Here is a 12,075-nt window from a genome sequence, read left to right as displayed (position 1 = left end):
ATAGATCAAAAGTCCAAAAGTGGCAGAAGATAGTTTCAAGAAACCAAAACTAAAGACAGAAGAAAACCCACAGAAATAAAGGAGAAACAGAAACAACAACAAAAAAGGTATTCAGTACAAAGAACATTAGAAACCCCAAGAAACAGATCTGCCAAATTTCGAAAGAACTCCATCTGAAAGAGTCAGTAGCTCTTCCCCTACCTAGCCAAATGGATGCAGAGGCTTACAAATACTTTGTTATCCAAATCCAACATAAACATCAGCCTAACTAAATTAAACCCAGTAAACTCAATCTTATCCTTACGTTTCAATTTGTTCCTGCACCCAATGACAGTCAGAAGTAGCATTTTTGGTAAATATGCACAGTTGATAAATGCTAGAAGAAAGTAAGCACGGCTCATGCAAGTACTAGCTTGGTTCTGAAGCAAAAGTCCTTCCAAGCACAACTGCTGCTGAAAATCAACTGAAATAACTAATATTAAAAAAAGCAAATCTTTTAAGAAATTATCTTTACTAATGCAGTGAAAGTTTAAGTGCCCTGCCACTTCTTTAAGCACAGAAAATGGATGCTGTAGATATATGAAAAACATAGCACATAGGTACTGGCTCAAAAACCGATATTCCTGTAAGAGTCTGAAAATGCTTGTTGTCTCTAAATACTTACAGTACACTCTTGCATCTCCTGTTCCTTAGTTGCCAGCCTCATCACCAGAATATTTTCTCTTCGGGCAGACTCTTGCTGTTGCTGTTTCAACTTCTCTTCAGATTCTCTCAATCCCGTCACATCATTAGCTAGTACAAGTAATAAAACACAAAAAGCACGTTTTATAGCATCCGTTCATGAACAGTTTTTAAAGACAGCTAAAAGAATCTGAAAACCAAATTCATAAACAGTAAAAGAGCTAAATAAATAAGCACAACTAAAATAAACACAAATAAGAAAAATCAAAATAGCATTATTAGAAAAGCTTGACAACAGTTGATTTTAAAGATCTCCTTCTGATCCTTACATAAGACTTATTAAACTTCTGAAAATGTTTCCATGTTTATATAGGAAACAACTTTTAAATTGCTTGCTTAACCAACTACTATTACAACTTGCAGCCTGAAACTTGGGAAGTTGGAACTGTCCTGCTATCTATAAGAAACGTTGAGGCCAGGGTGAAGGAGGGAGGGAAGTCTACACTGGCAAAAAACAATCCGCAGTCTGTACAACAGTGCCATTTGTGGTCAATCCTCAAACTGGTCTCAACACTCCATGAGTAAACAAGTAAGACATCAGAGAACTTCAAAAATGGCAGTTCAGTCACAACTAGAAGTCTTCTGATCCATGAATGTTTATGCAACTTTATATATGAAATATGGGAGAAAGCAGCACAGCACATTTCCAAATTACTCAAACTGGAACACGTGCAAGCAGCCTGATACAAACAGTATACATTCACTCTGCTACTTGTCATGTATAGAATGATGGAAAGTTGGAATAATTAAGATTTTTATTTTTTCTAATTACTTGAGAATGATCGCCTGTAAATGTCAACTAAGAATATCACAAGTTGCTTCAGGACAATTAGTTCTAAATAATTCCTTGCAGATAATTCAGTAACACTGATTACTACAACCTGTACCAGATTTTCCAAAAATTGAGAAACTGGGAACCTTAGAACTACTTATTTATCTATGTTAGGACAGTTTTGAGATTAGAATGAAATCAACTGGTTACATTTGCTATATTTTAGTCTCTCCAAAACTCAGACATTAGAGGTGGCAGTAGAAGAGGGATGTAACAACAGAGAAAAGAGAGAGGACATCCATTCGGACTGACAGAAAAAACCCCTTCAAACTCCGTGGTAGTAGGTCTTTAAGTATTTAGACTTAAAAGGTGAGTGGAAAACTGGAAAGAGCTGCCAACACAATTTTAAAATGTGGCTTAGGATTGGTGATTCAGTCACTTCCAGAACGTATCCAGCTTTTCTCACCCGAGAGTAGGATGTTTTTCCTATATTCTCTTTTGAAAGACTGAAGCACAGACCAAATTTTAAAGACCACGCAAGTTGACATTCAAATAGTTAATTTGCCTAATCAGATCAAACATTACTTGGGGACTCATTTTAGACCTTTACCTCTACAAACTATTCCCCCTCCCATGTGGTTTACAATCCTGTAAGATTACTGCAGCCACAAACATTCACAGAATATTCTGGTAGAGAATAATGTTTCCTTTCTAATGGAAAAGTCATGAAAATACACCTATTTCTGGGATTATGTTTTGAGACTTCCCCCTCCCCCCCCTCCAGTCTGGGTACAGATGGTCCTACACATGCAAAAATAGATTTTTTAGAAGCTGTGTAAGATCTGCAAAGGAAAATAAGTGGCTGAGAAAGTTGGGAAAGACTGAAAACTTACATTAGAAAAAACAGGGACTTTTTTCCTGACAAATAACTGACATATAGATTATTATCTCTTATTTCTAACAGTTTTAGAAAGCACAGACATTACTTGAACATTCTGCTTTACACAAACATTCAGGTAACTCATACCATTTTGAAACTTGGCTAACTTACAATTAAGGTCTGTGTACTTGCCCTCCAGAGCTTGCACGTATGCTTCATACTGTTTCCACCTATTGCAGAGATGGAGAGAGAAAAGAATTTTCTGAAGCTCAGTTTATTAAATCAAGGCATCTCACTCCTAAACTTCCAGAGTATACATTTATACCATAATCAGAAAACATCAAGCGGGAATTACACACTTGGATAAAAGTCAATTCCAGTTTTAAATATGGGGGGTTTGATCATGGAAATAGTTAAATCTACTTTGCATCTCAAAAGGATAAAAAGGTAGCTGTGTGTTACAACACTTAAAATTGACATCTTAAAACTTACTGTAACATGTTAGACAAACATCAGGATCAAGCACCTATTATATAGTTATCTGTATAAAGTACCTAAGATACATCTCATTCTGAAAGCAGAACAATTCAAACAAATTTCTGTAACAGAAACCATAATACAAAGACAACATTAAGTCTGTTACCAAGTGAACAAGACATCAAGCAGAAGTGTATTACAATATACCAGAATTTGCAGTCTAGGTTAAGTAGTTATACCAGCTCATTCAAACATAAACCATACTCTGATTATATTCATCAACCAGAAGCCAGACAGTTTAATAACTCTTTGAAGGCATGTTATTTAAGCAATTTACAGAAAGAAAAACCTCACACTTAAAAACAGCATTGCATTTGATACAAAACATCAAATCAGTAGCAAATAAAGTCTGCAGTAAAGCTCAGCACGACATGCCTTACCAACAAAATTCACAGGATGACGTTTGGGGGTTTTTGTTTGTTTGTTTTTAAAGAAGTTTCTTTGCTTCTAACTAGGTGTCTTCCTCACAATGGTACAATTCCACATTGTGAAACAAATTCATCTAATAGCTTACCACTACAGAAGGGGAAGGTTTCTGTTCCCTCCTTCCAACCACCCTTTCTCCCTGCCACCTGTTTTATGCCACTCAACATAACTGCTCTATTTTAACTCCCTAACCTACAACACCACTACCTCAATCAAAACTATAAAATCTAACTCTAATCATTTTGACCATTTAGTGGATTCAAACAGCTTGTTAAAGGGTCTAAAACGCATCAGATCTGTAACAGCAAGTGAGATCACATCACTGGGAAAAGCAAAAGCACAAATGTCTTCCTCCTAGCAGCAACAACATTTTGCATCTCTTCAGCTGAACGTGAAATCAGCATGAATTAACTTTCTTAAGCTCTGCAGAAGAGAGTAGTTAGATTCCCACTTAACCCTTAAACTTATCTCTCTGCTCTAAAAAGAATATTGTTCAAAACAAAAGTTTCACTGTTTGACAACTAAAAGTTCTGTGTTAGTTCAGGAGATTTCAACACCCTGAAAGTAAAACTGGAAGAGTCTGCTAAACAGCAAACTCAGAAAGAACGAACTGAATTTTTACATGAAAAAAAAACCCCATGAAATAAAAGAGGTGGTCTTCAAATACAGCTGTAGGATTACTTGACTTCTAAGTTACATCTCACAGTCTGGAAACAGTACTTCTGTCAAAATCGTGACACCACCACTATCCCCCCGGTAACAGGAGCTATACAAAGAGCAAGTGAAATGAAGACCTGAAACACAAGTTAAGTAGACATGACAGACCACCACCAGAAAACAAAATACCACGTAGCCCGTGGTCTACCAAGAACATCAGAGATAATACCTCCAAGTCACCTCTCAACAGTTGCTAGTATTTAAGCAGGAACTGAATTCCTGGAAAAGAAAACCTAGAGTGCACTAGGCCATGTCATGGACTTTTCAAGTCATGTGCCTGCCAACTCTTCTAGAAGCATGACTCTTCAGACATAATGTTTTGTCAAAAACCTGGCAAAGATTGTTTCAGTTCATCTTCAAGCAAGTTTACAAAACTGTACAGAATAAACTTGTGATCACCACACTGACATACTCAGAGAGAACTCTTCAACAATCAAGCCATCAATATTAAAACTTGATCTTTTTCTACCACAGTAGCTTTAATTTCACACACACACACTATCTCAATTTTGCTACAACTACAGGAGAACTCAGAAACAATTTTCTCTTCTAGCAATTGATCCTGTTTTCACCTCACTTCAGGCAAACCAGAAAGCTAGCAACTATAGAGACAAAAATCAGAAGCAGGCTTATTTCATGCAGTCAGATTTAAAAAATAAAAATCATGAAAACAGACAATCAAATAGACTAAAAGCATGAAAACAAAAAGTGAAATAATGAAAGTTTAATAACATTCACATTAATGAAGTAGACCATTCTTATAAATAACTTCAGCTCAGGAAAATAAGCAGAAAATATTGGTAGGCCCTTAGTGAAAGGGGACTGATTCCTTTTCAATCAAACTTGCAGTTGTGATTGTTTATCTGATGTATAAATATTTTTGTAGTTATCTCAGTAATCCTGAGGACTAACATGTCAAAATATTTACCAAATATATCAAAACAGTTTCTCAAGAACATTCATGAAACCAAGTCAAAGGAAGAAAAACAAAGCTTTTATATATATATATATATATATATTTATTTACTAGTTTTAGGTATTTTAAAGAGTCTTGTAATGGCCCTGATAATTTAGTTTTAAGTGTCTATTAACTGATTTAAGACTTTAAACATCTCTTATAATTTCTAAGTTAAGTCTTCTCTTGTAGTAACTTTTGTTGTTCACTGCCTTTAATAAACTATTTTCCTAAATAGCGTCTTTCCATCTTATTTCACTCTAATCATTTTCCCTTGTTTACAATAGTAGCACAGTAACAGAGGGAATTAAAGTAGAATTCTGATCTTTGAAAAGCTAAAGTTACAAACTTGTAGCTTCTGAAGTTATGCAAAAGAAATCAAAAAGGAAAATAAGGAACTATCACAGAATAAAGTATTTAAAAAAAAATGAAGATGCCGAAGATCACTGACAGAATTTTTAGTGCTCCAACTCTGAACAGTAACTCCTGTCTTCTTACCCCTTCTTCTCCATTTATTTTATCTACACTTGTAGAGAAGACCAGATGATACTATGATCAAACAGGCCAGGTATAAAACTGTATTCCTAGGTCTCAAATGACTACGAGTGGTGTTTGAGTCTGCAACACCATTCTCTAAATGAACAATTCTCACAGAAAATCTGTTTTTACCTGAACAATAAAAGGGCAGTATTTCCAGATGCACAATTTTGGTCTTACACTGTACAACTGAGGTTCAGTAAAAGCACTGTATTTCCTCACAACTGCTTGTGTAAATCAGGGTGCTTCAACGTTTTACAGACTAACCACCAGGCTAAAGGATCAGGGCAACACTGATCAGATTTTTAGCTATGACCCACAGAGTGCTTTGTTACTGTGTTCCTGGCTCTTCTTTCTTCACAGAAGCTCCTACGCAGTCAAGCTAAGTAGCTACTGCATTAAAAACAGGAGGGGAAAGATGAAGGAAACCACAGCAACAAGTAATGAGACAAGCAGAAATTCCCAAAAGGCCGGACTGAAAGGCTACACTACCTCCTTGGGTGTATTCCATCACATTCTCACTTGAATATATGCTGGAAATGGATCTCTTCTATGGTAGCAACTAATTATCACAAGTTACAGAAAGTGATTACAATTGGAAGCCTTGGTTTTGTTTTCACACTGTCAATTAGAAAGCAAGTTGCACAGAATCTATGCTTTGGTACTTTGACAGGAATTTTGTAGCTAGAAGTAAGGGCATAGCTTTACAGACTTAGGAGTTCACTATTCCTGCAGATAATCACGAGTACGGAAATTTTTATGAAGGCTAACACAAGGCGTAAACCACTTAACATGAAAGAAGCATTTTTTTCCTACTGTTTAAACACATTATCCTTTACTACCCAAACGACTAGATATTCAGAGGAAGCCAGAAACCAGTTTTAAACATATGGAGCCAGACTATGGTGACTCCCCTAGAAAGAACTGTCACCCCAGAAGTAGCTGGCAGGATAGTTTGCCCAGAAGAGGGAGTAGCTCATCATATACATGAAGTGTTGCACTTGTATCCTCATGTTTCTACACAGTTTAGTCTTTGTTCTACAAAATGGCAATATTTAACTTGAGAGACCCTAATAATGCTAGTAACTTACAGCACACAAAAAGCCAAGAGCTAAAGTTTACCAAAATGCACGCACAAACTACTCCAGCAGATAAACAGATGACCCAGAGATGCCTAGTTTAGTTAGCTCCTTCTTTACAAATCAGGAAATTCAGGTATACAGAGACAACTGGCTTGGGTCAGTTTCTTTCACCATGTGGTCTGCGTGACAGGATTGCCTATTATTTTTTCCATGGTGACACTTAGCTTTCCAAAAGGTGAAAAAGATGGCCAGCCTCTTCTTTATGCAAGCTCTATTAGCAATAAAAACTTCATTTCAATATTTTACTCTTAGTATCTGAACATGCTGAGAAGACAACTGCATGGACTAAGAAAGTCTAAAACTTACCGTAGGAGTAAAAAGTTGACATTTTTCTGATGTTTAAAAACAGCTTGCTATCTAGCAAGGAATGCAAGCAACTGTATCTTCCAAAGTTACAAGCAAAGAAAAAAAACCTCCTACTCGTGTATTACAAAATATTGTTCGTGATTTTGTCTCTGGAAAAAGTGTTTCCCCCCAAACTATATATAAAAATATTTGAGACAAGATGAGAACTTTACAAGAGAGATCTATCATGAAAAGGATAAAATAGTTTTTCAGAACAAGGATGCTAAAAACAACGGAAGAGGGAGGTCACTCATCTTCCATTAGAAGTTCACTAAAATGTTGAGATAAAAAGCTGCTTTTTACTTTACCTTAGGATGAGCTCGTCTCTAGGTAAAACCTTAAAATCTGCTTCACTAAGGCGAACCTATGGAGCAAAAGGAAAAGCACAACTTATCAAGCTGTCATGGCTACTTGGGGTGGGGGGCAGGAGGGGAAATCGCAAGTATTTTTAAACATACCTTCTTTGGGAGAGGTTCTTCATTCGTCATTGTGAACTCTGAAGGGGGAGAGAAAAAAAGGAGTATTATTTAGTGTAGTTACTAGCATACATGAAATACCAAACAAGTCACGAACTTGTACTTCTAGCCTTATTTTTTTTAAATTTGCAATATTAGACTACTGAAATATTGGTTCCACACAATGCAAAGCCAGAGTACAAGACAACACTATGACAAGTTTGCTGCTGTAATCTAGATACAAAGTCAACAGATGCATTTTTTCTAAAAGTTAACCAAAACTCTCTTTATATTTCCAAAAAGCCTATCAGTAATCAATTCTTCCTATTTAACTAAGCAAAACCAGCCAACTTTGTCCATGTTTAGATCAAACTGACATTTCTTATGTGCCTACATCTATTTAACATTGTATTTTATGAGGCAGAGGATAATGAGGGTCTGAGGAAAGCAATTTATACTGCTACTTCAGTACCTCTTTGGAACAAAACTAAATAATTTGTGAACATTACCACTAATGTTTGGGTTATATCAAAATAGCATGTTCTTCCAAGTACTTATTCTCTTACTTTTAAGATTCTGATAAAATAACTGCTTAATACTTCCTGTTTAAAACCCTTGTGAATGTTTTTACGAAAAGTTGTCAAATAAATGGCTTGGATACACCATCAAATTCAATTCCTCTTGCACGTATGTAGCATAATAGGATTTCATTGTGCTAGGTTAAATATTCACACTTCCTTGAGTTACATGACATGCTTCCTTACCTCAAAAGGATAATACATAATATTTTCTACAACTATGATCAAAAATATTGAGTCCACAAAGATTATAAGCATACAAGTAACAATGAATGCAAGGTTTGCTACAGACATGAATCTTTGCAATTTGCTTTCCAACAGAAAAGTTGCATATAATATTAAGATTCAACAACATTGTAAACCCGCTGAAATGCATATATACCAGGGAAAGCATGTGTCAACTCCTTGGTTGTGAACACTTAACTTCACAAAAACAATGCTCTTAAGTAGTTAAAAAAATATTTTCTCAAAAAGATTTTTACAGACTACCTTAGGTATTTTCACAAGGAAACCCAATGAACTAATTTAACTTTTCCAAATCCTAAGACAAACAAATCCTAAAATTGTTTGTCAATAAGACAAACAAATACACACCAAATGGAGTACAGCCTCTTCAACCTACACTAGCCATTAATACACAGCACTCTACCAAACAAGGCCCTGGTTAAAATAAAAAAACAAACAAACAAACAAACAAAAACAAACACACACAAACACCACCCACAAAAAAACCCAAAACATCACCAACAAGAAAATCCCCAAATCACACCCCCCTCCCAAAAACAAAGAAGAAACCCCACACTAAGTACAGTGCACAGGCAAAACAACTTCCAACCCTTCATAAAATAAAAACTGACACCAGAACCCACTGAAAGGTTTCCAAAAACATTCAGTAAAGCATCTCACTGATGAAAGGCAGCTTCCTGTTCCTAGTCTTAGTAACACACAGGCACATAAGTGCCTCCCTAGCCTAAGAAGTCCCACCACCCCCACCCCCTTCTCTCTCGCGTGCAAGAAGTTACTCAAGCATTGTGCTTTAACTTCTGGATGCAGCTCCTTATTTGAGACTGTTTTACAAAAAACATACCTTAAATATATTCAAGCAGAAGAGGCTATAGATAAAAACTGCCAGTGCTCAACTCAAGTAATCCAAAATAACACAGAGTAACTTGAGATCACAGGGGGGGAATGCTTGCGACCCCTGTATTTAGGTTGCTTACCTCTCCCATTATAAATTTTCCTAAAGATATTCAGAATCTTTTAACTCCTTCAGTATTTGGAAGTAGTCTTAACGGTCTCAGCAAGATTTAAATCCTTGACAAAGAGAAACATGCTTTTCAGATGTCCCACAGAACTACAGCTAATACTGATTAAATTGTGCACAGATGATGTCAAGTCGTTATTTGTATGTTCCTCAGACAAGTACCAGAAACATACAAATACCATAAGTGAGTTTCCCCAAAGACTTGGCTTGTGAACCCTGCAGCAGCACACAACAATTAAAAACACTTGATTGCTGCCCCAATCATGACTGAAAGAGATCAAAAAGGCTGATGCTCCATCTAAGGGTAGTCTACCTCACACCTCCAGACCTCACGCAAGGTTCCAGCACCAGACCTCGCTACTCTAACCTCTAAGCCTAGCACACCACCATTTACAAAGCCATCTCTTGCTTTTGGATGAGCACAAAAGTGCTGAAGACTGAGGTTACAGGCCACTGCATTACAGAAGTTACTCTTACTGCCACCTATTATCGCTTGTAGTGATAGAACCGTACACTAAGAAACGCCACACTAGCTAAAAATATTCTGCAGGTTATTCTGGAAAAGCTAGGTTGATCACATCTACTGATAAACACTCGCACTCTTTCTGTATGTGTGAATTTCACCTCACCACTCCCATGCAACAGCTTTTTTGGTACCTACAGTAACTTACCAAAATCTTAGAAATTTATTACTGCTATATATTTCTACCATTGTGCTCAGTGTTTTTCAGAAACATTAAGAGCGTCAGGCTGACTATGTCAGTTGTCACAGTTATGTGCCTTCGCCTTCTGTTCATTAATAGATGAATTTATATGCTACAGACAACAATATTACAATTGAAGTGTTCATTCTCTGAATTTAAGACAGTAACTTTTCAAGTACTGTGCAGCAAGAGGTGCTTCTCATCACTTGGCTCACCTCTAAAAGAGAAGATGATCTCTCTCCTACGCAGATCAGAAATATTTTGCAAGAGCATGATGAAGTGCCATTTTCTACAATAAAAAGAATCAACAAAACCAACATCCCTGTATAACTGACTGGAATTAACACAATTCTATTTTGTGATTTATATGATGAACAGCTTCACTGTACTATCCTAACTAAGCACTTTCATGTTTTGGGAAAACAATGGCTGCTACACGCCACTCCTTCTGCATACCTGCTCCTGGCAACGAGCAACATAAAACCGTATTCCATACTTAAAATAACACTCTCATGAGCACTGAAAGAATTTTTATGTAATCTCATCATGTTTTAGGCTTCTATGGCACTTCAAATACAAAGAAAGCTGAAATAGGGAAAAGTGCATTTTAATTTTGGCAACTCCAGTAGTCTGTACACCTTTTACTACAATGTTTAGAAAACATAGGATTTAAGGATTAAAAACCCCTAAGAAACAACGTCATTGAGTAACATCAGGTATGCTGCTTTACTAGTTACACCTGAAGTAACCGCCAGTTATTTTAACGATATGAAAAAGACTTCCGTAGGGAAAACCCCGGCATAGGCTCCAGGCTCCCGGAATATGAAAAAAAAGCTTCAAAATAACCCTCTGACCGGGCAGACTTCACACTCGCCTCAGCAACCGCGGCCCGAAGCCGGCTCCCGCGCCCACCCACCCCGCTACAGACGGCGAGGCCCCGCCGCGCAGCCCCGCCTCCTGCGCCGAGACACCGCCAGCGGCGGGCCTGGCGCAGCTGCAGGCCGCCGACCGTCCGGCTCGCCGCAGACGCCTGACAGACCCCGCTGCCCCCCCGCCGCGCTCAGGCACTGCCCGCCCCGCCGGGCCGCCCTCGCTCGTCTTCAACACGGGACGAGAGAAACGCGCCTCCCGCGCCCGGGGGGGCGGCGGCGGTGGCCGAAGGCTGGGGGAGGAGGATCCCCGCGGAGCGGCCGGGCCGGGCTCGGGGCCTCGCACAAAATGGCTCTAAGTGCTTCCGCTCCTCCCCCCGCTCGAGGTGAGGGATGGAGCCGCCGCCGCCGCCGGGCTTCGGCGCCCCGGGACCGCGAGCTGCTCGGTCCCTCCCGCGGGCCCCGCTACCTCCCGCGGGGGGACGGAGACGACGGCGGCGCTCGGGAGGGGGGCGGGGGGGGCTCGGGAGCGGGGAGGAGCGCTCGCGCGGCCACTCACCTCCCGCCCGCGGTGCAGAGGCCTCGCTCTCCCAGCACGCTAGCTGCCTGGGCCGCACCCGTCACATCGAGGGCGAAGCGCCGCCACCGCTCACGCCTGCCGCCACCTCTGCGCCCACAACCGGCTCCACGGGGACCGCCGCTCCGCAGCCGGGGTGGTCGCCGCCGCGCCCCCCCGCCCGGGCTCCCTCGCGCGCCGCTCCCGCCCGCTCTTTATTTGCGGATTCTCTGCGCTACAAAATGGCGCCCAAGGAGGAAATGAGCGCCCGGCCGCCCCGCCCGCGGGCCGCCCCCCACGTGAGGGGCGGGGCGCTGCGCGCGCAGCCAGCGCGGGGCGGCGGGAAGCGCCGTAGTGGCGCGGCGGGTCCGAGCACGGGGACCCCGGCCCGCTGGCGGGGCTGCCTCTGGGGCGCTCGCCGCCCGCCCGCCCGCCCCGCCGGATAGGCGCTGTCGGTGCGCCCCTGCCTTGCCGGCGCGACGGTTTCCTGGGGTTATTTGAACGTTGATTTCAAGCCCGTCAGTTACCCGGGCGGGGCGGGGCGGGGCGGGGGAGCGCGCGGCGGGACGCGGAGCATCCTGGGGCGGGCGGAAGGAT

The 12,075-nt window shown here is 40.5% G+C and overlaps 1 protein-coding gene across 10 annotated transcripts in view; it reads right to left on the bottom strand.

The window, feature by feature from the left end:
• The window catches only part of WTAP (WT1 associated protein), a 28,892-nt gene extending 17,165 nt beyond the window's left edge, over positions 1 to 11,727 (bottom strand). For 2 of the 10 annotated variants that reach the window (XR_015708612.1, XR_015708615.1), the window contains exon 1: positions 665 to 792. Coding sequence is in view for 1 of the 10 variants with exons in the window: in XM_087776337.1 (XP_087632463.1) it covers positions 665 to 792; positions 2,565 to 2,623; positions 7,361 to 7,416; positions 7,511 to 7,540 (273 nt within the window). In the remaining 9 variants the exon portion in view is untranslated. Of the gene's footprint in view, positions 1 to 664; positions 793 to 2,564; positions 2,624 to 7,360; positions 7,417 to 7,510; positions 7,549 to 11,481 lie in introns of those variants that run through there. The other 8 variants (XR_015708610.1, XR_015708614.1, XR_015708607.1 and 5 more) reach the window with 7 other exon arrangements.
• Positions 11,728 to 12,075: the final 348 nt, after the last annotated feature.

Source organism: Nipponia nippon, unplaced genomic scaffold (genome assembly GCF_047370975.1).
Source record: "Nipponia nippon isolate SJK-2023a ecotype South Korea unplaced genomic scaffold, ASM4737097v1 scaffold_4, whole genome shotgun sequence".
Lineage (NCBI taxonomy): Eukaryota > Metazoa > Chordata > Aves > Pelecaniformes > Threskiornithidae > Nipponia > Nipponia nippon.
Note: the sequence above shows the minus strand (reverse complement) of the source record. Positions and strands in the feature narration are given on the sequence as shown.